At 32.3% G+C, this 27434-nt stretch overlaps 1 protein-coding gene across 1 annotated transcript; it reads left to right on the top strand.

Moving 5' to 3' along the window:
* Positions 1 to 2781: 2781 nt before the first annotated feature.
* Positions 2782 to 27421, top strand: LOC118191248 (dual specificity mitogen-activated protein kinase kinase 1-like). The gene is made up of 11 exons (XM_085818140.1): positions 2782 to 2962; positions 7551 to 7770; positions 10953 to 11099; positions 14116 to 14193; positions 14354 to 14405; positions 14516 to 14640; positions 17505 to 17700; positions 21150 to 21226; positions 21364 to 21425; positions 27049 to 27094; positions 27175 to 27421. The coding sequence occupies exons 1-11, from the start codon at positions 2865 to 2867 to the stop codon at positions 27292 to 27294; spliced, it is 1221 nt and encodes a 406-aa protein (XP_085674266.1). The 5' UTR covers positions 2782 to 2864; the 3' UTR covers positions 27295 to 27421.
* The last annotated feature ends 13 nt before the right edge of the window (positions 27422 to 27434 follow it).

Here is a 27434-nt window from a genome sequence, read left to right as displayed (position 1 = left end):
TGTCTGTACAATACCGCACCAAACAAGAAATACAAGTACACTCTTTCGGATATGTATTTGAAACCTATCGCTGCATAATATTTCGGGGAATCCCCGTATGCTGCGAGCGTTTCGTGGAATCCCCGGGTTGAAATAAAAGAGCGCTAAACCGAAACAGCGTTAAACGGGGTCTTGCTGTATATAAAAAAAAGTATACCTGTAAATGCACCTATTAACAAATGCAATTAAAGAAAGTACAATACATAATCTTATTCTTATTTCTACTCATTTTTAAGGCTGAATAAAAAACACCAAAATCATACATCAAAATATTTACAACAAGAATTTCTAAATGCAATTTCAAAAGCAATTTCTAAATGCTGTGAACCAGCGAGAAGTGTTTAACTAAGACAACTAAGAACATATAGTGAACTTGAGTTTCAGAAAGCAGAGCCTCCTTTTACTCTGTATCACTTGAAGAATATCAGTAAACCAAAAAGATGAAAGTAAAAGTCAGGTGGCCGCCATCAGTCGACGAAAAAGGTTAGTGTCTGGTCGAAGGTCCAAATCAGTGAACTGAAGAATCTAGTATAAGTAAAAAATGTTAAGGATGGAGAATGTCAGATGGATATTTTTGCTTTTCTGTGGGAAATGGAGAGCATCTAAGAGAGTTGATGCATTTGTTAGGATGAGTGAGAACTGAATAGAAGAAATTTCTGGCAAGTTTTTTAATATAATCTTGAATTGTATCTACTTTGAGATCACGGTGAATATACGAATTTGGAATGAACCATGACGCGTTGATAATCTCTCTGAGTGCTTTGTTTTGAAGAACTTGGATGTGTTGAAGGCGAGTTTTGGCAGCGTGGCCCCAGACATGACTAGCATAGAGTAATGCTGGTCGAAGTATAGATTTATATAAGATGAGTTTATTAGAAACGGATATATATATATGACTTCTTCTGCCAAGAAGTGGGCACATAGTTGCAAGCGTGATATTGATTTTTTTCACAGTTTTGAGATGTTTCTGAAAAGTCAATTTTTTATCAAGAAGGACTCCTAGATATTTAACTTTGGCAACCCAGTCAATTTCTTCATCAAACAGAAGAGGTCTTCGTGGAGTGAAATTTGTTTGGCCTTTGTGAAAAATTATTGCTTTTGATTTTTCGGTATTAACTGCAATCCTCTAAAGAGTGAGCCAAGTTTCTAGATGATTGATGTAATGTTGAAGAAGGAGCTGGACAACAGTAACATTAGAAGCCTGGGTCGTAATTGCAGTATCATCAGCGAAAAGAGCAATGGTAATTTGTGGGTCCTTAGGAATATCATAAATGTAAATGTTATATAAATACTGAGAAAGTTATAGATCCTTGGGGCACTCCAGCGAAAATGTTTCTCGTGGAAGAAACGGAACTGCCAATTTTCACTGCAAAGATTCTGTTTTGGAGATAGGAAGCAATAAGTCTAATACAATGATCGGGGAAGTTTAACTTGATAGTTTGGAAATAAGTCCTCGGTGCCATACCTATCAAAAGCTTTCACAATATCAAGGAAAATGCCTCCGGTAGGGAACTTACAATTGAAACCGTCAGTAATATAATTGATGACACGAAGCAGCTGGTGATTCGTACTGTGAAGATGACGGAAGCCACACTGTTCTTCTGGAATGTAGGAGCTCTGTGGAATAATTGGTTAAGATGATAAAGAATAACTTTTTCAGCTATTTTAGAAAGTTGACTGAGAAGGCTGATTGGGCGGTAGTTCTGGGGAAACGTTGAATTTTGATGCGGTTTGGGAAAGACGACGATGATGGCATGTTTCCATATATTAGGAAAGTAAGAGAATTTGATGATAGAGTTGATTATCTTAGTAAGACAAGTGATGCCATTGATAGGAAGATGTTTCAACGCTTTGGTAGAAATACCATCGACACCACGAGCTTTCTGGGTTTTAAGGAGCTAATATAATCGATAACCAGCTTAGGCGAGGCAAGGAATGTAAAGTTCAAAGGACCTGGGACTTTTAGGAAGGTATTAACAGTATCATGAACTTTGGAGATATGATTGTTGTCGTAGGGGGTGTATTGGGAGTAAACGTATCTTCTAGTATATCTGCAAAGGTGTTCGTCTGAATAAATTATTCCGTTGGTACCATGAAATGGCGGAATTTGCTTGAAGAATTTCTTTGCAATGTCGAAAAGAGAATTATCTTCAATTGCGAGAGAGTTGAGGAAGTTTCGCCCGCGTTTCGTTTTGAAGTTACTAAAGTTCTTTCAAATTAATTTGTGACAAATTTTTTTTTTCTCAAGAACATGGTTTTCACAGAAATTAACCTAAATAAATTTTCTGAATTTTATAACGGACATATTACACAAATACTTCTGAAAAGGTTAGCAAAAATGAGTCCAAAACCAAAACCAATAATTTTCGAAGTCCAAGAGATTAGCACCAGGGAATAACCAGATCCGGAAATCTAATCCCCATCAAAAAGTAACATGCCTGAGGGTACTAGCAATAATTGATGTTAGAAATTTATTAAGATGCATTAATTTAAGAAGATGTTATTAAAGTAAACAATGCGATTATTTAAGATGAAATTTAAGAAATGTTAAAGCAAAATTTTGAGACGAAAGTCTGGTATAAGATTCAAATTCAAAAATAATAATTATAATTTTTAATCTTAAGGACACCAACTTATATACGTAGTTTAAAAATTAAGGAAAGAAGCGATTATTTCCTTTAACTATGCTAAAATATATAAATAGTATTTATCAGTCAACTGAAAGACAAACTAACCGTAACCCTTGCTTGTTTGTTTATTGTTTCCATGACGGTTTTAATTACATTGGAGTTTCCGATGAGTTCGTAAATTTAAATCGAGAAAAAATGAGTAAATATTCTGGTAAAAATAAACTAAACCTTAAACTTCCGCCGGGATCCATTGAGCCATATGATCCGTCTTCAGTATCTGATCCCAATAATGAGTACGTAATTTAAACAAATGTGTAATTAATGTTTCCGAATACTTTTTCTATGTGTTTATTTCAGTATATTTTTTTAAGAATTGTAATGTTTCTATTTGATTTCAGATAAGTTCTTCAATAAGAATATTTTTTGGTGTATAATTTTTTTAACCTAAACAGAGTAGTTTTTTTTTCAAGGCCACTTCTGCGTATTGTCCTCCCTTAGGAATTTTAACTAAAATTTCATGTTGAATGTTTGGATTAAAATGGGCTTTCTGAATTTTGATTAAACAAACCAGACTTTTTATTGTACCGTTTATCAAGTTTTTAATCATCAAACAGAAATTTTGTTAGATTACTGATAGCTAGTACGGAATTTGTTTAGAAACTAATCATTTTTAAATGTTCTTTAGTTATTCTCCTCGTTTTTCTTTTTTTCCTTATGTAAAGTTACAGTTTTAACCTAGATTAAAAAGACCAAACTTTCAAAAATCAAATCAATCTGAAGCAAGACAATTTTAATAGGGTAAAATTTTGTTTTGAAGCATAATATTTCAAAATGTTAAAGGAACAGTTCTTATTATGTTACTCTGATCAGTATAGACACTAGCATTGCCGACTGCCATATTGTCGGACCTGGGTTCAGTACTGTCCATTGGCTTTTGGATTGCAATCAATCCAAAAGCCAATGGACAGTACTTCGTGCAATCACTTCGATTCCTTGCCACCCAATAACTTTCTAAATTTTACAAATTTTATCCCCCCTAAATTCTGTTACCCGGCATTTGAAACAGTTGCAGCAGCACTGGCTGTTATTAATTAATAAACTACACTAGTGTAGTTTATTAATTAATAACAATATTAAATTATACAATTTAAATTAATAACAATTAATTAATAAACTACACTAGTGTAGTTTATTAATTAATAACAGACAGATTAAATCTGAAAGTATATCTTGCATTTTTTCCAAATAACATTCTGTAATGAAAAGTGAGACAACTCAAAATTGTGCTTTGAAATTAATAGCCCTTTCCAGCTTAAAAAAAGGGGGGGGAGTGGGGTTTTTAAAAAGAACTTTTTATATTTTCATCAATATATGCCTACTTTTATGAAAATGTGTACAATTATTGCACACAACACGTAAGGGTTAATCATTTTGTTGTTCTCCTATATGTAGTTGTGAATGTTACTTGACTGCGGTTACATAATATTTTGTTGAGCATTTCTTTAGAAATTTGAAATGTGTCTGAAAACCTAACTGTCCTGTGACTCGGCTGCAAAGTATACTTTTTACCAACATACCTGCATGAATATATAGAAAGAAACTAGCTTAGTCATACTGTTTACAAAATATGGGAATGCTTACAAAATTCATGATATTTTTATAGACTAAAACTGAAAGGGAAAATTATACTAATAGCCAGCACTGAATTGTATAAGCTGGGATAACTGATCATTTTGATTTAGATCTAAGATCTATGAAAGCTTAAAAATTAGAAACAAAAAGCCGAGTAAAGCAAAACAAATAGTAAATAATTTTGGTACTATTCCGTTTTGAGGGCCGCAAAAAAATTGCAGCAAAAATGTTTGCGCAAGAGCACCAAATCTAGCAAACACGGCCATTTAACAGCGTGCCGAATCTCGCGTACGCCCTGATTTCAGATTGTGTAAGTTTATATAGTTCTATATTTCTTAAGACGCCATTGAAATACTAGTTTAATTTTTAATTCTTTTTTTTTTTTTTATATCCTATGGATTTAACAATTTGGGAATTGCCTATGATGAAAAGTCTGTGATAGAATTTTGGGTAAAGTGCAGAATCACCCACTGCTTGATGCGTTTTTAAGAATTGCACATACTCGGTATCCATGTGCACATCAACCTATTTTCACTTTAAAAAAATCCTAGAATTGCACAAAAATGACACTGCGCACACCCTTTACTTTATCTATGTACACATCAACTTATTGTCACTTAAAAAGTAAAAGAAAATTGACACAATTCCAATTGTTTTTTAAGCGGGCGATTCAGCACTTTACCGAAAATGTTTTCAAAGAAAAGGCATCATTCATTATAGAAAATTATGTTTGAACAATCAACGAGATGACATTATGCTTTAGCGATAACTCGATACAAAATATTATATGAAATTAACCTTTCATCTAAATTAAAACATCAATATTTACGTAGTTATTTACTATTATACTTCCTTTCTTGGGTTAGGGTTGCCGCAATTACTTTTGGCAACACTGGCGTCAACAATAGTTTGGCGATTTTTTACGGCCCTCGAAACGAAATAGTACAAAAAAAAAAAAAAAAAAAAAATATTAGCTATAATGCCAAATTATGATGCATTTAAAAGCAAGGATTTGGGTAAGACCCATATGCATAAGCAAACTCAAAATTCATATAAACAGGCATGTGTTATTGATCAAGATAAGCTAAGTTTCTGCTTTGTTCCTTTTGACAGACTGAGATTGCTAATTAACAAGCATCAGTAAATAATTTAATAACCAAATAGAAGGATGGTAACATTAATAGAATGGGAATAGTAATATGGCATTAATGGACAGAATATGGATAGTAATGTCTATAGATCTGTAATGTAAGTATAAAAGTTTTACATAATATTAAGGTTAAAAATATTTCACTTAATTTATTTTTCAGTATCAAAATTTCACCTTCTGAAAAGTGTTGGTCAGTGAAATTTGACCACAATTCTGACACTGTTAGTTTCATACTTGAATTTCAAGTAAGGCATGGAATTTTTGATCTTGAGCATTGCCTTTGTGGCATGGGGACACATAAAATCTGTAGAGCTGAAAACACACTAAAGATGTTAGTGCAGTGGTTCTCAACCTTTTCTGACCCATGCACCCTTTTCACCATTGCTTGATGATCACTCTATATACACTGACTACCAATAAGTATTTGGGCACCTGTGATAGAAAAGAAAAACTAACTTTATTCAAAATCAATAGTTGGTAGAGCCTCCACGAGAGGTAAATTACAGCATGGAACCTCCGGGGCATACTTTCCACAAGTCTTTGTATGACAGCTAGTGGTATTTTCTTCCACTCGGTTTGGAGAAGACATAGAAGTTCCTTCACCGATTTTGCATGGGTAATGCACCCCTGAATTCGGCGATGCAACTCTTCCCAAAGGTTCTCGATAGGGTTCAGGTCTGGACTCTGGGCAGGCCAGTCCATTCGATGAACTCCATTGGCACCATACCAAGCCTTGGTTAACATCGAAACATGACAACTGGCATTGTCGTCCTGAAAGTAACAGTGGTCCAACCCGTAAACCTGCCACAATGTAGGAAGCACATCGTCATCCAAAATAGTGCAGTAGGCATCGGAGTTGAGCTTACCATGAATGGGGACCAAGGGTCCCAGCCCATACCAGGAGAAACACCCCCAGACCATAATTCCACCTCTGCCGAACTTGACTGTTGGCACAATGCATTCTGGCAGGAGACGTTCTCCAGGTAAACGCCAGACCGAGACCCTGCCATCCGAACGGTAAAGGGTGAACCTTGATTCGTCACTCCAAAGAACCCGTTTCCACTGATCTATGGTCCAATTTCGATGTGCTTTGCACCACATTAACCGAGCAGCGTGGTTGGACTTTGTGATCAAAGGCTTATGGGCAGCAGCACGACCATGAAAACCAAGCAGATGTGCTTCCTTACGGATGGTATTCATTGAAACAATACTCCCGGATGCCTGTTGAAACTCCTCGCATATGAGGACCATGGGTTGGGTGCGGTTCTTCTGAATTTCTCTGGACAGCACTCGCCGGTCTCTATCTCCCAGTTTTGTTGGTCTGCTGACTCGGGGCACATTCCGACAATCACCTCTCACCTTTCACTTCTTAATCACATAGGCCACTGTCGATTTTGGGTACTTCAGATTGCTAGATATGTCCCTTAAGGATTGGCCACATTTGTGATACCCGATAATTATACCTTTCTCGAAATCAGAGAGCTCCGAACTGCGAGGCATTTTGCATATGACTAAAGCCCATGCTGTTTCCTACACGATATATACCGGCGGAGTCCGTGACGTACCTTAGAACCGCAGATATCGTCATTTGCATAGGTGTCCAAATACTTATTGGTCGTCAGTGTAGCAAACATACATTTATTTAAATTTATATTTTTTAAATGTGTTTTATAAATTAAATAAGAAAAAAGTATGGGAAATGTTGATAAATACCAAACCTTGAATAAAAGTAGTTTTTTATGTTCATAAATTAAAACTAAATCTTTAACAGGTAATAAAAGGCTGACCACATCCCTCCCTGAAACTATTAAAATCCCCATCCCATCCCAATTGAGAACCTGTACATTAGTGACAGGAGTGAAGAGTATGAGGAATTGATGGATTGAAGAAATACTGGAAGAATTAAAATCTTCTATGTTCTTCAGAATATAATTAGAAAATAGTTTTCAGAATTACAGTCCGCAAGCTCAGAAAACTGTGAAGAATTTCATATTTTGTTAATTTTCTTTTACGTACCTGTCAATTGTGTATAATTTTTTTCTATTAAGAATAAAAAGAGAATTTGATTTACAATTTTTTTTTTTCCTTTCATAATTTAGGTCATTCGATACAAGTATTGAAGCTCTTCAGAAAACTTTAGATGGCTTAGATCTTGATGACCAGCAGCGAAAAAGGCTTGAAAATTTCCTTTCTCAGAAACAGAGAGTTGGAGAACTTAGTGTTGATGATTTAGAAAATTTAGGGGAACTTGGTGCTGGAAATGGGGGAGTTGTCACAAAAGTTTTGCACAAAAGAAGTAATCTTGTATTGGCAAGAAAGGTAAAGTAATTTATTATCTGAAAATTTTGTTTGAAGTCAAACAAGATTTTTAAATTGCTTGATTTCAGCACCTTATTAAACAGACTTATATGATAGTAGACTGTATTTTTTTGAATACTTTTTGATTATCCTCACTCCCACCGAAATGTTGTGAACTCACTGTCTACTTTGGAGAGCATTCACAAACTTGTTGGTGACTAATTTTTCACCAAGCTAACGCAGGAAAGGCAACAGCCCTTTTTAAAGTGGCAGTGCATTGAGAATTTCATACGGGAGCAACAAATAAATAATAAAAAAAAGCCAAGCTTTTAATAAAACATTTGCTTTTTCAAGAAATCTTTCTTTATTTTTGCATCATAGTTCTCTCCATACACACAGCAATCTGTTTTCACTTTAAAAAATCAGATAAGTGTACCAACTTTACACCTGTGCAATTTGGCATTGTGCCTAAGGCCAAAACAGACGTGTGCTACTCTTGTACCTGGGTTGCCACATAAATATTTGTTGGCAACATCGTGGACTACCACATAAATATTATGATGATAACTGTTTTGCCTCATGAATACTTTTTTGCAAATTTTCTTTGGGCATAATCAGAAAGTATCCTGTTTTCATAATATAGACATATATTTTACTGTATTTTCCCTCTAACTATGGGGATATACTGTTGACTCTGTAGATTTTCTCTAACTATGTATGATCCTGTTGAATGAGAAAGTTGACAGAGATCCCGTCAAAGTTGCAGCCATCATTCCTGCAGAATTCTGAAGGAACTGGCTTTATTTAATAAACAATCAATATTCAACCTACTTTATAAAAAGACATTCATCAATTTCTTCTATTTTCCTCTATTTCATGGGTAGAAATATATTTATCGGTGCCCCATCGCGAAAATTGGTGATTTTTGGAGGTGCAAAAATTGTTGCTACACGAAGACGAAATAACAAGTCAAAGAATTGCACAAACTCGGTATCGACCTATTTTCACTTAAAAAAACATCAGAGAATTGCACTCCCTTGATATTATTCATGTACACATTGATCTATTTTCACTTAAAAAGTCAAAATGCACCCAATTCTACAGAGAGCCAAACAAAATATACATAATCTCAATAAACTACATTTTAAATCAAACAATAAAATAACATAAAAAGGAAAATTCATCTTATGCATCTAAGCACTACACAAAGCAAACACCCACTTGCCTTATTTAGAAATTTCTGCGTCTTCAGTCTGTGGAACACAAACAAAATTTCTTAACAGCATCCAAAAACTTCCTAAAATTATCTGAACCAGAATCTGTATATCAGCGTCACTAGATAAATAAAAAAAAAAAATAAGAGTCAAAAATATCCTCTGAAGTGTCAGACTATCGGTGACATTTCTTGCATGAACCTTTCTTTCGACAAACCCATTCAAAGCCATCTGAACGATCTTTACGTTCGACCATACGCATTTCCTTTCTACAAACAGGACATTTATCATGGCTACTATGTAAACCACCGTTTATGCACCAGTCAATTAATGCTCTTTTCCCCTTTCATTCCAAATCGTTCAGAAACTTCGAATTAATCATACCACATTCAGCCATTCCACCATCTAAATCACAAAACAAACAATGTAATTCTTAACCAACACACACCACAAGCCCTTACAAATCTTTTCCTATTCAAAATTTACCGCAGTCATGCAACCGATTACATCATAATAGGGTCGTAATAATAGTTTCCATAACATTCAACTACTCAAGTTACCATAAATGAAACAACAACTTTGCGATAATACATAATGTTGTCCTTTCACAAGGGATATAATTTATCTCTCAGATTTAATAAATCTATAATTGTTTAACAAACAGAGCAATTTAAAAATTTATTTTATTCTTTGGTAATTTATCTAATTAATATAACTTGGTTTTGGAAACTTGTAGTATGTTTTATTCATGACATGTGGAATGTAGATAAGCAAAGATTTTTACCGGTATGAATAAAATGCTTCTGCTAGTTACAAAAGAAAGTATAAAATGAAAAGAAAGACAAATTGTACCATCAAAACTTAGTACCTAGTAAAGACCACTATGCCTATTGTATTTACTGTTGAAAGCCAAAGCATTTCCATTTCTTGATTTATTTTGGTAGTCTGGTACGAAATTTCTAGCATCTTGAGATATATCTGTATTTATTGTAACCAATATGTTTTGTTTATACTATTTCAGCATAATGCATTAAGCTTTCCTTTAGAGTTCCGTACATGCATAATAAATTTCAGATGTAATTAATTTTTTTAAATCATGTAGATATACTTCATAATTTTTATTTATGCAATTACAAATTGCTGTCAGATAAATGATGTAGCATATTATTATTACTATTTCTTATAATGTTTTATTCAAATGACTAATTGAAAAATACACTAGGTTGACCACAACCACATTTAAACATGAATAAAAATGAAGGATCTTTTGCAGATGACCTATCTGCTTTATCACTTGGAACTGGAATGGATGGTTAGATCACATTTACCGTGTTTTATCGTTTTCTATAGGGTTGGTGTACTGTGATTTGATGTCTAGCCATATGGAAGTTTGAAGGTAAGGTTTCTGTTACAATGCAGTTTGGTGGTGATTTCAATGATTTCTCTAATTTTGAGGCTGTTTTTATGTTTGGTTTCTCATTGATTATGGCCTTTACCCATTCAGTTATGGAGTGTGAGATGATTTTGGCTTTGTCCCACTCAATAACTGAATGGGACAAGGCCAAAATCCTCCACAAACCCCAGCATAAAAACAGCCTCAAAATTACAGAAGTGACTGAAATCACCACCATAATATAATGTGTTGTGACAGAGACAACCTTCAATCTTTCTGTATATTTAGATGTGAATTCTGAGTACAGCAACCCATAATAGGTGATGAACTTGATCAAACCATTCATTCCAGCTGTAGTTGACAAAGCAGACAGGTTGTCTATAAAAACTCTTTCCTTTTATTTGTGTTAATTCCAGTCTGTCAATGTAGAAACTTAATTAATTAAGTATAGTCATATTTTAAATTCTTATAATATTATTTATATTTTATTTGTTAAATTATTTTATAATTCATTACTTATGTAATTTTATTTATGTATTTTTTTAAGTGAATTTTAAAATGATATATAAATATGGAATTTATTGTATTTCTTTTAGCTCATTCATTTAGAAGTAAAGCCTGCAATAAGAAACCAAATAATAAGAGAATTAAAAGTTCTTCATGAATGTAATTCTCCACATATTGTTGGCTTTTATGGTGCTTTTTATAGCGATGGAGAAATCAATATTTGTATGGAATACATGGTAATTTTTTGGTTAATTAATATAATTATGATTATTATGCAGTTTTATTGTAGCATTTATAATGGCCTTTGATGTACATGTTAAACCTCAATTTACATGATAGATTGATCTCCACAGAAAGTTATGTAAATTAAAGTCATGCAATTTGAGTCTGCAGTTCACATTGAAAAGAAATACATGTGTAATAAATTTAACAAATCACACATGCTAGAATATAATATTTTTTCCAAACATGGTTAATGCTAATGTATTATCAGAGTTTAGTTAATTTAAAATCTTTTTGAAAACATGCCTGAAGTAAAATTCAAGGCCATGTAAATGCAAGTTCTGCTTTTCAACCATGCTAAACCAAAATCATGTAAATCAAATGCTGTATAAATCTAGGGTTATCTGCATTCATAAAATTAAAAAATTATTTCATTGTATATTTAATAATGAATATATTAAGTCTGCAAAGGTAAATTTTGTTATGGATCAATAATGGGTTGAACTTGCTAAAATGAAAAAACACGTATCTCTAAAAATAAAAGAAAAACAAAACCAAAGAATAAACAGTAATGAATCTGTCTGCTAATTTTAATATAGTTGGGATATAATTTGTTACCTATAATTTATTTTAATGATAAACCATCATGTGATGGGTATATTTAGCCCCTGTGTAGTAATTATAATAAAAGCTCAGGAAAATTTCAGATAGGTGAGCATATAAAAAGTGCATTTCATGGTAGATAAGCTATTTCTCTAAAATTATAAAAGCAGTCATTTTTTTCATTATTAACTTCAATATCCAAAGCCTACATTTAAAATTACCTAAGACTTAAAAAAAAGGGGGGGGAAGAAAAAGAGAGAGAGAGAGAGGGAAACATAAATCTGACGTATTTTTTATAGGCTTAAACATGGGAAAATAAAACATCGTGATGAAATCATGAAATCCCACTGACTGATCATGAAATCCCATTGACCATGAAAGTTGGCAGGTATCCCATCAAACTTACGATCTTATATCTTACAACCAAACATAATTGAAGTTATCAAAAAACACCTATCTCAAATTTCGCATTAAATGTCATTTGTACTTTATCAGTAAACAAATATTTTATTTACTTTATAATGCAATTTTATTTCATATTTTATTGAAAATTATTATTGTATGCTACTTTTACAAAATATATTACAGTTACATCAATTCTTTTAAATTTATCATTATTGTGGTGTCAAATTTTGACAGAACAAGGGTTGAGAATTACTGACTTAGAAAATATATAACTACTGGTGGCATTCAGGGCTGGCTGATAGTATGGTGACATAGACAGCTGTTGCATAGAGTCCATTTCAAATGTGCCTGTATTAATTGTAAAGCTATAGACAAACAGAAGTCTCTTTTGCTTTGAATTATTATATGTTTAATTTACATGGGGTATTAACTGCCTAAAAATTGCCTAAAAAGAGCAGAAATGCTGGAGCTAGGCCTAATGGCATTCAGTACCATTATTCAGTTATATTATTAGAAATACTGGCACTTTTAGATGTGTTCACTGTGAGAGATTTTGCTGTAATTTTTAAAGAAAAACTGAACCTATAAAATACTTTTTGTATTAATGAAGGCAATTACTTTATTTGTGGTACTAAAAACTTGGAATAAAATTGAATTGCAGTGCAGTTAGTTGTAAGAAGCAGAATACAAACAGATGTATTTTCCTCCCAAGAAATAGTGGTTGTATTTTAAATCAAAGCAAACCTATTGGGTATGTGCAAAAGATTTACTGTTTTATTGCGATAATTGTTTTAACCTTGGAAACTTCTTTTTTTCCATTCACTAGGTGACAGCAGGACAGAATAAGATTATTCATTGTCATATTTCGCAAAAGAGCTCAAATGCATATTTCACATTATTTCCAAGTGACAAGTATGTGAGAAAAATGAGAGTCCTGATGAAGCACGTCTAATATTTTCTTATAGAGTCTAAAGCTGGACACAGTGCAGCGGAAGTATATTAAAGAATATGTGGCTCATATGGCAGTGATGCTGTATCAGAATAGACATGTCAAATTGGCTTTAGAAACAGCTAAAAGACTAATCAGTATCAGGTGGGGGGGAAAAAAAAAAAAAAAAAAAAAAAAAAAAACAGGGCTCCATTAGAAACAACTAAGAACAATGAAAGATACATAAGATAACAGTAAAGAGGCTAACTCATGCCTGAAGATCTATGCTAAAATTGAAACTTTGATATCACATAAATGATTAAAAAGAAACAGGGTGAGAATAGTGAATTGTGTTTTAAAATTTTCTCAGCATCATAAATCTGAATTTTTGTGTCAAGTGGTAACTGATGAAAAATAGATTCTTTAAAAGAATATCAAATGGCACAGAATTATAAAAGGCCGAGTAAATTTTCATTGAACATTCATTGAATTTCATTTCATTGAATTCATTCACAGAAGTGATCCAATATTGAAATGCATTACTAGTAATAAGATCATTTTTGCAGTACCTTGAAGGAATGCCTATCACTGATGAGTTTTCAGAGAACTGTTTTTCATCATGACAATGCACCCTATACATCTCTAAGTAGTTATCTGAACTGAAGCTCTTACTATGTTTCTGTATTTACTAGATATTGCTACAATATATTACCATCTCTTTTGTTCATTTCACAACTGATTTAGAGATACAGCACCATAATGTAGACGATTTTCACAATAAATCCTGAACTTCTGGGATATCAGAGGAGAAAAATTCTTCATCAAGAAGGTGGAAATTTTATTTAAAGACAGTTCGTAGGCTGCGAATAAATAATTGAGAATATATTGTAGACTGAAAGTCAGTAAATGCGCTTCACCTGTATGAACTTTTGCACACACCCCAATATTTGGCTTTGAAGATGCTGAGTTGAAAGGTGGTCAAAATTTGAAATGACTTTTCATCTTGCAAATTAGAAAAGTTATACTTGTTAATTAGAAGATATCAACATTTTGTGTGATTACTTATTACATTAGTTATTCTCTTGCTATTTTAGAATGGAGGTTCACTTGATCTAGTCTTGAAAAGAGCTGGCAGGATACCTGAAAAGATTTTAGGAAAAGTAACTATTGCTGTAAGTTTTTTTTCTTGTTAATTTAGGTAAATTAGGAAAATATAAATTTGTTAATGAAATTTTATGTTTCATACATTCTTTAAAAACTTGTTTAGAATGCTTTGCAATATTATTTTTTTTATATCAAATTATATGCCTCAAAATGAATTTCTTGTTTTAGGTTTTAAAAGGTTTAAATTATTTGCGAGAAAAACACCAAATCATGCACAGAGGTATGAATATGCATTTTCACTTTATCATTTTTTTTATTATTTAAAATAATTATTTTGCAAATAATATTCAGATTCATTTTTTTCGTTTAATGCAATAAAATTATTTATAGATGTGAAGCCATCAAACATTCTTGTTAATTCAAGGGGAGAAATAAAAATTTGTGATTTTGGTGTTAGTGGCCAGTTAATTGATTCAATGGCTAACTCATTTGTTGGGACTAGATCTTATATGTCAGTAAGTAATAAGAAAGTTTTCAAAACTTTTTTTAACAAAACCATATTTTTTTTTAAAGTGCTAGTGTAGTCTATCTATGCAATACATAAATTAATTAAAAATGAATACTATTTTAACAAATAAAATTTTGCTCCAGATTATGTAAAAAAAAATATTTATTTATTTTTATCATTCTAAGATTAGATAAGAAAAATTCTTTTTCCAAATATTGATTTCACAAAATATGTAGCAAACTCAATTAAATAAGCATATTCTGAAATAAGTTGTACTAGAAAATTATTAAATTTAAACCATTTTCAAAAAGTGTTGTATGAAATCAGAGATTTATTGTATATTTATGTGATAATTGGTGAGTTGTGAGACAAAAGATAGGAATAAATATGTCAAGGGATCTAACAAGCTGTAATTTATTTTATAAAACTGTGTAGTTTTCTTAGTACAATGTTTTTCTTTGATGTGCTGTTTTGCTTTAAGAGCTGAAAGTGTTTTCTCTTTATGTTTTACTGACTGTTTTTATCTCTGGGAGTAGCAAGTAGGTATGACTTTTAATTTCCTCTAATACAGTAGTTCTTATATGCATCATTACTGAATTGGCTGTTAGAAAAGGGGAAAAGAAAAGCATGTAAATTCTGAAGGGTTTTGGTTGAAATTATCCCTTAAACTTCTGACATTCAAATTAAAAATTGATAAATATACAGTCCTGCAAGAAGATTTGAAATGTGCTTGAAAAAATTGAAAAGTCCAAAACACAAAAAGTAATGAGACCATAAATAATTATTCATATGTATGTTTAATTATTATGCACATTAATTATAAATACATGTTACATTTTTGAAGTACCATAAGATGTTTCCCATGTATGTATTCAATATTAAAAATAATCTTTGGATGAGGTTGTAAGGTGTATCTCCCGCTTTCCTAGTGTGCCTTCGTAGTGTAGTGGTTCTGCACGCTGGGCCGGTATTTCAGAGGTCGGTGGTTCGAGTCCCGGCGAAGGTGGTTGCTAATTTTTCATCTCTTCTGCTTCCAAAAATTACCTAATGTCTCTACAGTGGTGCCCAAACTAAAAGGGTGTTGTATGATGATTCTCCTTACCCAGGATGTGGTGATTGGGTCCCTTAAAAACCCCAGTCGCCCTTTAAAAGGGGGAGTATATAAGGTATTTCTCCCACCTTCTTGGCATGCCTTCGTGGTGTGGTGGTCTGCACACTGGGCCGGTATTTCAGAGGTCTGTGGTTTGATTCCTGGCGAAGGCATTGCTAATTTTTCATCTCTCCAGCTTTTCCAATTAACCTAATGTCTCTACAAGGTTATCTGTTTAAACAATCATAATAGCTATCCGTATTCTTATAGTTTGATTAACTTATTTTGTTTGAGATATGAAAATTCCAAGACTTATTTTTGTATCGAGACTATTTTTTAAATATGAAATATATTTTTAATCTAATTTCTATATTGGTATATTTGAAAATAATTTAATTTCAATAAGCAGAATTCTGTGATGGTTATAATTAATCAGCATTGTGGCAATTGATATTGAGTTGTGATAATTGCAATAGTTTTGTGTTCTAGATCATAAATGCAGTATTAAATGTACATATATGGTAGTGTTCTGCAAAAGGGATAGTTATTAATGGCAGAAAGAAAATTGCAGTCGTAATAGGGGAGAGCAGTGACAATACAGATGAAACAGATTTCTTAGGATTCATGTCCAAGGGCCGAGTTCTTGCTAGCTGTAGTTTTTAAAAGTTCTGTGTAACTGAGTGTTTTCTCTTGCTCAAACTAATATGTTTTGCCAAATGAATTTTATGCAAATCCTTTTTAATTTTTTTCAGACGGCGTGATGGGTTTCTGTCATTGTGATAAAGGCAGTAATTCAAGAAGGCACTTCTTTTTCACAAATTATTTATTTATTTAGGAATAAAACGTATAGGATTTAATATATAATAAAACTTAAGATGCCAGTCGTAAATGACAAAAGTGTACATCTGCAGGATACTGTGCAGCTCTGGTATATATTTTCGATGAATATATGCCTGCGGGAATCATGCCGTTATCCAGTCATTGTCCAAACCATCACTGAATCTTCCCAGTGGCAATCAGTTGCCAGAGGGAGCTGTGTAGTTTTCCCTCGAACACAAGAGGGAGGAGAGTATCAGACATTACAGGAGGGGTCTTATAGGTTGATGATTTTCTGAAGTTGATATATTTTGGTGACAGAGAAATTGACACCGAAAGCTGTTGGCTGCTATGACATCATTTGTGAAGTTACAACTTTTATAATGTCAAGGAAGGATATTATTGGTAAAGTTACTATTTTTTTAATATCAAGCATGCCACCTGCCACCTCTCAGTGAGTCAGACTGGAATTTGTAGATTTTTATCATAAAATGGGTCATACAGTTGCATGGATATTTAAATATCATTGATACAGGGGAAAAATATATAAGAGGAAATTTTCTCATCCTTTGTTACTTATTATAACTGAATTCGACTGTATTAGAAATATTGTTTCTAATTTAATACCTAGTGCCCTTTAGATCTTTCTAAACATTGATGTTTTAGTTTAGTTCTAATGCTTTTCAAATGGAAAATAATTTTTCTGAAATGTTCAGCTTTATTTACACATCAAGTACAATCTCTAATATTAATTTGGAGCTGAAAACTTGAAAGTATGGTAACAATATTATGAGATTTTTTAAGATAAATATGTTGTTAAATATTCATAATAAATTAGTATAAGATATAACAATAGTTTAAGTATTTCATTCTTACTTATTTAATATCAGTGCATGGAAAAAATGCAATATGTTTTAACCTCTAAATCCTTTTTTTTTTTTTTTTTTTTTTTAACGTATATATAGCCTGAACGATTGCAAGGGACTCATTATACTGTTCAGTCTGATATCTGGAGTTTAGGACTTTCACTTGTGGAAATGGCTATCGGAAGGTATCCTATTCCACCACCTGATAGCAAAGAACTTGCTGCAATATTTGGTTCCAGGTACACTGCAGATCAGGAATGTCCTTGTCCTTCACCAAGCTCAAAGAACAGGCCACGTAAAAATTTAAATATCTTTTTCATTGTGCTGTTTTATGTTGTTATAAGACAATATGCAAGGTTTGAAAGAAAAATTCAAGGATTGCTGCTATTATGAGATAGTAAAAGCCACTTTAGCAAACTGAGATCATGGTTATTCAAAATAATTCTCCTTCTTGATGCACAATTTTGAATGCTTCATAAAATGTTCAAAATTATTTTGAAATTATACACTGAAATATTGTTAAGTCTGATTATCATTGTTTTCTTCATGTCTTAAGCATTCATGAAACATTGCCCTTCAATGCCATTTTCAGTTTGGGAAACAAGACAGGATCTGGAAAGCAAAATGGATGGTTGAAATTTGGAATCTTGCAATTGGCTGAGATCTCTGTTCCATTTGGTGCTGAGTATGCCAATATGTTTTGGAGGAGGAAGCAACTATTGCATTCTCACAGGTGTAGCACAACATGATTAATTTTCTTCTGCAGGTGATTGGTAATTTCCAGTTATAAGACACAAATAGTTTTCTTAGAACAGCATGCATTCATTGGGTCGTCCCTTCTTTCAATAAATCAAGTATGTAAAACATATGACATTGAATAAGACATTGTCTGAATATACAGTTTCAATCATTTTGTATGTTTCTATCACTGCATCTTGTACGGTTCTATCACTGTACTGCATCTGTAAAATTTTCAATATATTTTTTTATTTCTTTCAGCTGTTTAAAGTGAATGAATTGTTGAATATTAATTTAAAATATTTGGAAGAATCAAAATGACTTTGAAAAGTTATTTTATTTTAGTTTTCTTATCTGTATGGCATCAGTTCATTTTCTGTAAAATGTAAGTATGGTTGACCCATGAACAATGTGGATTTGAAATATGTGGTTTCATTTTATTTGAATTTTTTTGACAAAGTAAATGGAAAATGGTTTGGAGAATTAAAATTTTGAAAAAATTTCAAATGTACCATATAAATATATGTTACATTTGTAAGTATATAAAAAAATGTACACCGTATTTACTCACGTATTTCTCCCTTTTTTTTTTTACTAATTTTGTCACGAAAATCAAGAGAGCAAATTATGTGATTAACATCCGAAGGACACAGTTACAGTAAAAATTAAACAAATGAAAGTATTCATGAATAAACATCTTGTAACTATGAGAACTTACATATAAGAATACATAGTAATATTAACATCAAATTATCTAATAAGATATCTTCATTTCTATTTCCCTGTATCTTGAATCTTGCCTCCTCTTACTGTTGTCTAGTATTAATCCCTAGGCCTCAAATAATTTAAAGCCAGTGGAAGTGCTGTCTATGTCTTTGCTGCAGCTTGCAAGTTGTCACCATCGTCTTTATTACTTTTCAGTTTGTTTTCCCATATGCAGAACCATCACGCATGTCAGTTATCTCTATTTTCTTGAAGCTCAGAGTCCGTGCACCACAGTCCATGAGCAAATCAATTACTAAGATGAGAACAATCACTTTGTGGACAAATCCATTTTAAAATTTAGGACAGCTTGCTATCTGAACATCTTAAGGAAAGTGAAAATTATGAGAATATTGAAAACAAATTTTGGAACCTTGTGCCAGGAGGGAAATATGCAAGTAAATATAGTGTATATTAAAATGTTGGGCTATTTTGTAAATGCATAAAAATACATGTAGTTCCCCCTTTTTTTCCTGTGTTTTACAAGCATGGAATTTTGGCAAAACATTTCATTTTTTATGCATGCTAGAAGCTTATCAGAGTAATACCAATGAACACTCTCAGGAACTGAATGGCTTGAAGCATGGGTTTTTCATGATCTTATCCATGCAATATGATTTAAGCAAGCTTCTCTTCTAAAATCCTTCACGAAAGCATTCTATCTGAGGCAGATATTTCTTAAGTACTTTGCCATATGAAATAACCTAATGTATATTATAACTGGAGCTATCAAAATATATAACATTCATATTGTTAAGCATCATATAAAAGTGCACTTGCTGTTAGCACTGACAGCCAGAATCTGTATCTTGTAAGTAGAGGACATAAACTTAAGTATCTATAAATATAGTATAATATCGTAAATGTATTTTCTCGTACCTGTAATTTTCTTAATATAACATTTTCTTTTTGCTAACATTTTTTATTGTAAGATTACAATATATCAGTACAGTTTCCTGTCAGCAATAGGCAAGTACTTAACATTCTGAGAAATCAAAAGCTATCAACAAATTTTCAAAACACCATGTATTCATCATTTCTAACTCCCACGTTGTTTAGGAGTTCAGTTGTATGTTCTTGAAATTTCACATAATATTGATAAGCATTAAAGGATTACTTTAAATTATAATATTAATAATTATATGTCCTACACCAGTGGTTCTTAATCTGGGGTGTAAGAGAAATCTGAAGTATTTGCTGGAAACTTTTCAAAATTTCAAATACCCATGAATGTGATAGCTCACTTTGCACTGACTGTGCTCCAGCAATGTTGGGCAAGAATTCTGGATTTTTTCTGTACATCAAGACAAAAATACTGCATATTATAATAATTCACTGCATGTTGTGCTATCATGCATTTGCACTGAAAAAAATTTCAAATAATTTAAAATAACAATTAACTACTGTAGTTAATATAAAAAAATATATCAGAGGATGAGCATTTGATTTTTATGTTTCGTACTTTATGGGAAGAAATAAGTACTTTCGTACTATCCTACTTTATCACACTAAAGTACTGTGGCTTTCCAAGGGCTGCACGCTGAGCAGAGTTTTGAATTGCACGAAGAAACTGTACAATTTCTTACTAACCAAAACTTTGATTTAGTTAAAAGTTTTTGGAAAAGAACTAATATTTTGACTAGTCTTATTAACAGATATATTTAGCCTCTTGACTGAGTTAGATGCATCAGTGCAAGGATCTCTTAAAATCAAAATAAGAGCTACTGAAAAATTACTTTCATTTATTGAACAACTTAAAATTTGGAAATGTTGAAAATGGGAATTTTGTAAATATTCCTTTGCTGGATTCAGTTGCTCTGGAAAATGAGAAAATAATAATTGTTGCTGAAAATAGCATTTTACCTTCAATTACCGAATGAAAATAGCATTTCAGAATTATTTTACCACGGGAAAAAGGAGCAAAGTTTTGAGATGGATACTAAATTCATTTTTGTTAACCAAAATTAGATGGATGACAACGATTTAGTAAAAAATGATCACAGTGCAAGTATGAGCCAATGCACTTATTCAAATGGGATTTGAAAAACTGGACTTCGAAAGTTCTTTCTTTCTTTAGACAGACAGCCCTGAAGAACTTAACAGAAATTTTCATTTATTTGAATTTAGAATGAGCAAATTTCTGGCTTTTGCAATTCTTTGACTTTTCTTTTTTTATGGGGGGTGGGGGAAATGTAAATTATGAATCTTTAAAAATAATTCATATATGTGTATATTTTTTTCCAGACAATTTAAATGTTCCTACTGGTGATAGTCCCATAATACTGTCAATATTTGAACTTCTGGACTATATTGTAAATGAGGTAAGTTTTGCCCATGAAATACATTTTTATATTTATCAGAAACATTTTTCATAAATAAAATAAAAGATGATTGATGATACATGATTAAATTATTATATAAATTTAATGATTTTTTTTTTTTTTAATTTTCTACTCAGCCTCCACCAACTGTACCAGAAGGAGTGTTTTCTAGTGAATTTAAAGATCTTGTGGATAGATGGTAATATGCATTAGTATTTAAATATTTGAATTGCATGTGCCTCAGGTGTTTGTGTTTTACTAAGACATTGTTATAGTTTTGTGTAATCGCATGTATTTTTTTTTCACTTTTTTCATTTTTGCAGACCAAAGTACGTATTTACTGTAACGTAAGGCAATGTTATTTTTTTGCTTATTACATCTGTTTATATAATTAAAAAGAATACAGTATTTTTATCTCCATAAAACAAAAAACTTTTTTTTACATTACTAAACAATGGAATTATTTATTTATATAAACACTTAACTGCTTTCTATTTCAACTAAAAGCAATGAAATTAAAGGTAGTCTTTGATTATCCAATTCCCCTTTCTGAAAAGTTGCTAAGTTTTGGCAACTAATTTTTTGCCAAGTTGAGATGTAAGATAAGGGCCATTTTCAAAAATGGTAGCGTACTAAGAATTGCATAACACAGTGACCAATTAACAAAATTAAAAATGCAAAAAACATTATTAATAAAAGACCTACTTTTTTCATGCTGATGTCCCCAAGAATACAATGATCTGTTTTAGTCTAAAAAACACCAGAGAATTGCAGAAACCTGCCCTCATGCACAACTTAACAATGTGCACCCTATCGTTCTTCCCAATTACACAGCTGTTTTTGCTTAAAAAAACATTTCGCTCCAGCGCACAAATTTTGATCCCTAAAATTCAAGAAGTACAACTTCATGGAATGATAATTTTTGCATTCTGTACCATTAAACAGCATGCCGTATTTCTGAAGAAATGCAATACTTTCTTTTTCATTAACTGGCAAACTCCATTGCATTTACACAAAGAAATTGTATACTTATCTGTTTCTCTCTCTTCTGTGAGTAGAATGAACTGTATAACCATTTTCTATTCTATTAAAAAGTCGTAGTTCTTTTTTCGTAACCTCTCTTTCCTACATTTTTACTAATTTTATTTTTTGAAAATTGACAGGGAAAATTGCATACAAAAAACTACTAAAAAAAGGCAATTACTTTTAACCCTCCCTTTTTTCCTTACTCATTTACTCAAATGTTCTTAATTATTTACTCGTATCTTGTATGCTGCTATCATTAATCAAAAGTTTCTAATTTTATGTTTTGAGTTGGGATCAGGAAACATTTTTTCACTTGTTATTGACATTGCAACCATTTCCTGTCATTCTTTGCGTGAATTTTTAGTAATTGATTCTTTATTATTTTGCCAGGATTGAATATGCTTAATTGTAATAAAAATTTCAGACTTGCCCACAATGGAATAATAAGCTGTTTCTAAAGAAAAAAAACTTTTCACCTATTAATGCTATTTTTGTGAGAAATCATGAAATAAATTAGTATTATGGAGACTACATCAAATGGTAATAGAATTTCACAATGAAAAGAGCATTTGCATGGAAGTACAAAATGGTGATAAAAAAAAACAATGGGGAATAGGACATTTATAGCATAGAATCTCACTTATCTGAATTCAAGTGGAGAAGGGAGTTAGATGGTCTATTTCAAAAAATTATAATGATATTAAAACCGTTTGTCTTCTTACTAAATTAAGAGAAACATGCTTTTATTATTTTATCTCTGTTTGTGTGTATTACAAGCATTCCTGTGTGTTTAAATTGGTTTCAGATTATGGTGTTATTTCTCATTACAGTAGTTGTTTCTTTTTTTATATTTTAAATGTTGTAAGTGAAAATTATTTTATTCTTGAGATGTATCGTTATTTTCCAACTGATTCAGATGTTTAACCAAAGTTGGCATCGTCAAAAAATTGAAAAAAAAAAGAAAAAAAAAAAAAAAAAAAAAAAAAACCACTTTAGCATTTGCCAGCATTGACAGTATGCTGAAAATGCTCTGAAGGACAGAAATATTTGAATAAATTTGGTAGTTAAAAACATACCAATAAATCAACAAGAAGCATATACACTGGTGAAATAAATTAAAGAGAATTTTCATATTTGATCTACGATCTCCAGAACTACTGGACAGATTTTAATAAAATTTGGTGTGAACATAGGTGGATATAATACAAACAAAATAAACATTCAACAGATATAATAAGAACACATGTTCGTGTGTAACACTCATGGGAGTCTGAAGGTCTGAAACAGCAGTTGCAGAAGACAAAATAAATGGGTTAATAGGGGGTATGGTCCCCTCTTACAGCCATACAGGCCTCACAGTGTGATGTCATACTGGAAATAAGGCAGTTTATTGGTGCCTGTGGTAATTGGTCCCACTCATTCAGCAATGCAGTTTTCAGTTCCTGGATGGTTCATGGAGGGGGAGTTGCGAGTTGCAATTGCCCTCTCCACAGCGTCCCGGACATGCTATATAGGGTTGAGGTCTGGAGGCCTGACTGGCCAATCCATCCGGCGAATATCCTCACTCTCAAGAAATTTGTCGACCAGAAGAGCTCTATGTGGCCTCACGTTATCTTCCTGTAAGATGAACTCGGGGCCCACTGCAGCCTGAAAAAGGTGAACATAGGGCTCCAAGACCTCATCCCTATACCTCACACCAGTCACAGAGCCTCTGTCAAAGACATGGAGAGGTGTGCGGCCATCCAACATGATGCCTGCCCAGACCATTACCCCGCTACCACCATAATTGTTGATTTCACGGACATTGGAGTGTTAGTAGTGGGTCCCTGGCTCTCTCCATATGAAAGTAAGGCGAGAATCGGTGTTTAGGCTAAAACGGGACTCATCATTGAACAGAACGGCCGCCCATTGCTCCATAATCCAATCACTATGCTGCTGCACCATGCTAATCAGACTCTTCTGTCCGTAGACGTGAGTGGGATGCAAACAGCCGGTCTTCTGACAAACAACCCTCTCTCATTCAGTCTCTTGGAAACAGTCACCCTTGTTACACAGGTTCCTGTGGCTGCATACAGGTCCCGAGAGAGCTGAGAAGCTGTAGCCGCTCTGTTATGCCTTGTTAAAATGGACAAATAGCGATCTTCTCTGGCCGTCGTGGCTCTTGGTCGACCTTGCCCAGGCTTTCTCTCGATGGATCCAGTATCCTGGAACTGTTTCCATAGGTTACAGACGACGCTGGACATTAAATTAAACTTTGGCTGGACTTGTGACTGGCCTGCCTCTAGCCTCCCACCCTCATTCCATCATCTAAACGTTGGTGGTTACTCATTTTTACTATTCCGATGTGAATTTTACCAATTGCTGCGGGATAACACCAAGAAATTTGCCAAGGTGTGCTAGCGAACACAATTCGTCTTACCCTCCACGTGCTTATTAAGCCTGTTTTTCTGCTGGCTTTGCCTACACACACGTGTACACTTATGTATTTGCCATACAAGATTTGCATTTTTATCTAGAAGCAGTGGTTTTTCCTTTAGTTCAGTTCTTTTCATGCAATTCGATAAAATATGCAAATTCTTTTAATTTATTTCACCTGTGTATTTTACGTGGAAGTAAAATGAGATATTCAATTTTACAAACAAATATAGCAACTTTCTCTACATTCTAGTGGATAAGCAAGTAAATGTTATGGGAATTCTATATCCCCCAGCATTATTTTATTTATTTATTTGTGAGGGTGCTAAAGTTATTTAAAATACTTATGTATTAGCTGCCACCCTAGTAGAAGTCATTAAATTTTCAGAATGCTCCAAATTGTGGTAACCATGCACATAACAGTTCTTCAGACAAATATATACTACATAACAATTCTTCAGTTCTATCAAGCAATGTCACCATCACATGCATTCGTTTTTGGTGTATTGAAAGTTCTAACAGACAAGTTACCTTTTTTTTTGTCTTAAATTTTAAAATATCCGCTTGTGGCATTTGCCTGCATTGGAAGAAATTGCCAACAAATTTCTGCATGAATGCAGCTTTTTGTCATCTGTTCGCTTAAGCAATTGCGATAAAATTTATCAGAGGAAAAGAAATTAAACTATTTGTAAGTTTATTAATTGATTTCTTTTAATTACATACCTAATTAAAATGTAAAATTTATATGTTATAAATAATTTTTTGCAATTAAAAGTCATCTTTTGTTTACATCCATAAAAAATTGTCAAACTACTTCAAGGTGGTTGTGCTAATATGCGAGTACCTTATATTAATTATAAATTTCAGGTTTAAGGCTGATATTAAAATTTTTCCTCAAAATTCTCTAACTATTCCTTATTTGTATTTTTCAAATTTCATTATTATTATTTTTTATTTGCAATTTTAAAATAGATTTATTTACTGTTTTTATCATATATGTACCTGTAGCATATACATATGGGAGCATTCATAATCATTCCCATGTGTAATATAAATAAGATCTAGCTTTCTCTAGAAAAGTTCTCCACAAAATTTCTGACATCTAAGTAGATAACCCTTGTGTGTTTTGCTTTATCAATTAAATAAGCAAATAATTTAAAGCAGTGCTATAAAATAATAAGCATATTATTTATAAATATGTATTAAATGAAAAATGAACTTAATGAAGGAATAACTTTGCATATCAGCATATCAAACTCATTGCCCATAAAAATTACTATAAACTGTTGCATGCCTAGCAATCATTTCTAGGCACTTATATTATGAAGCAGAACACAAAACACTGGCTTCTTACAAGTAAATACAGTCAAAAGTCTTTAATATGGACTCGTCGGGACTTCGGTGATTCCGGATTACAGATCATCAGTTTAAATCTGGTAAGATGGCATTCAGAAATTATAAAATTAAAAATATGAAACCGTAATATTTATGAAATAAAGAACAATTATGATCTAAAGGCCATCAGAATTTACAAAAAAAAAAAAAAAAAAAAAAAAAGGCTTAATATTTATTTGTTTACTTTATTAAACATTTCTTTCAACGCGTGCATGCATAAAGCATACATTACACATAGTCGAAATTAAAAAATTGCAACCAGAAAACTATTTGATGCGTATTCGTGATATTTATAATGACGAGGAATTTGATTTAAATCATATCAAAGACGGAGTACATGGAGATGAAATACTACATTTAGTAAGGAATTATAAGGCGAATAAAATAAAAACATCCCCATCTGCCCTGAAGATAAGGATAGTGTTGACAGATCAACTTCCAGTTCATTGCACGCCGCGACGTACCCCCCCTCCCCCGCAGAGCAGCGTGAAATTTATAAACAGATTTTGGAATGGTTAGAGAAACAAAGGATATGCCTTTATCCATTTTTTTGCAGCAATTCCACTTTTTGTTTGATGGACATTGAAACATGCTTTCGTTTTGTAGATCCTTTGGTATCTCCAGAATCGAAATTCTTTTTGACATAATCGAAAGTTCAAGCTTACTTTTTTATAAAATTGCTCTAACAGTCTGCAAAAAAATAATAAGCCGGATCCAATTAGAAGATTAAGGAACAACGCAATCTGCAACATTAACTGAAATAGAAAATTAGCTTAGCTTACACCGTCCGTTATACATTAAATGCGCATAGCTTTGAGGTCCGGATTATAGATCATTCCATATTATGGACATCTGGATTAAAGACTTTTGATTATATACAGGAAAAATTTCCATCCTAAAAAGTGGATTTTTACAATCAGCTATCAAAAATTACTTAAAAGGCTATAAACTACTCTGTGTAATTTTCATTGTATTATATATTTCAGCTTGAAAAAGAACCCTGCTGAAAGAGCTGATCTAAAAACTCTCTTTGTAAGTTTTTATTTTTGTTAATTTTTATATTATAAGGAGCTTCTATTTATCTGAAATATTAATTCATATTTATTTTTTAGAATCATCCTTTTATAAAGAATTCTGAGTCTGAACATATAGATTTTGCTGGTTGGGTATGCCAGACAATGGGCCTTGATCCATCTACACCTACCAAATCAACACCGAATAGTTATATCTGATATTCTGCATTTACAACATAAGTGAAAGGAATTGGGAAAAGAATTATTTTTCTCGCAAGCTTAGACAATTTTGTAGCATATATATTTGTATATCAATAAGGAATGAAATACATTTATTTTTAAAGACTGTAGTAAGTTTT

The sequence above is a fragment of the Stegodyphus dumicola genome, chromosome 6, assembly GCF_044657685.1.
Source record: "Stegodyphus dumicola isolate Sdum_Otavi_A_Nest chromosome 6, ASM4465768v1".
Lineage (NCBI taxonomy): Eukaryota > Metazoa > Arthropoda > Arachnida > Araneae > Eresidae > Stegodyphus > Stegodyphus dumicola.
Note: the sequence above shows the minus strand (reverse complement) of the source record. Positions and strands in the feature narration are given on the sequence as shown.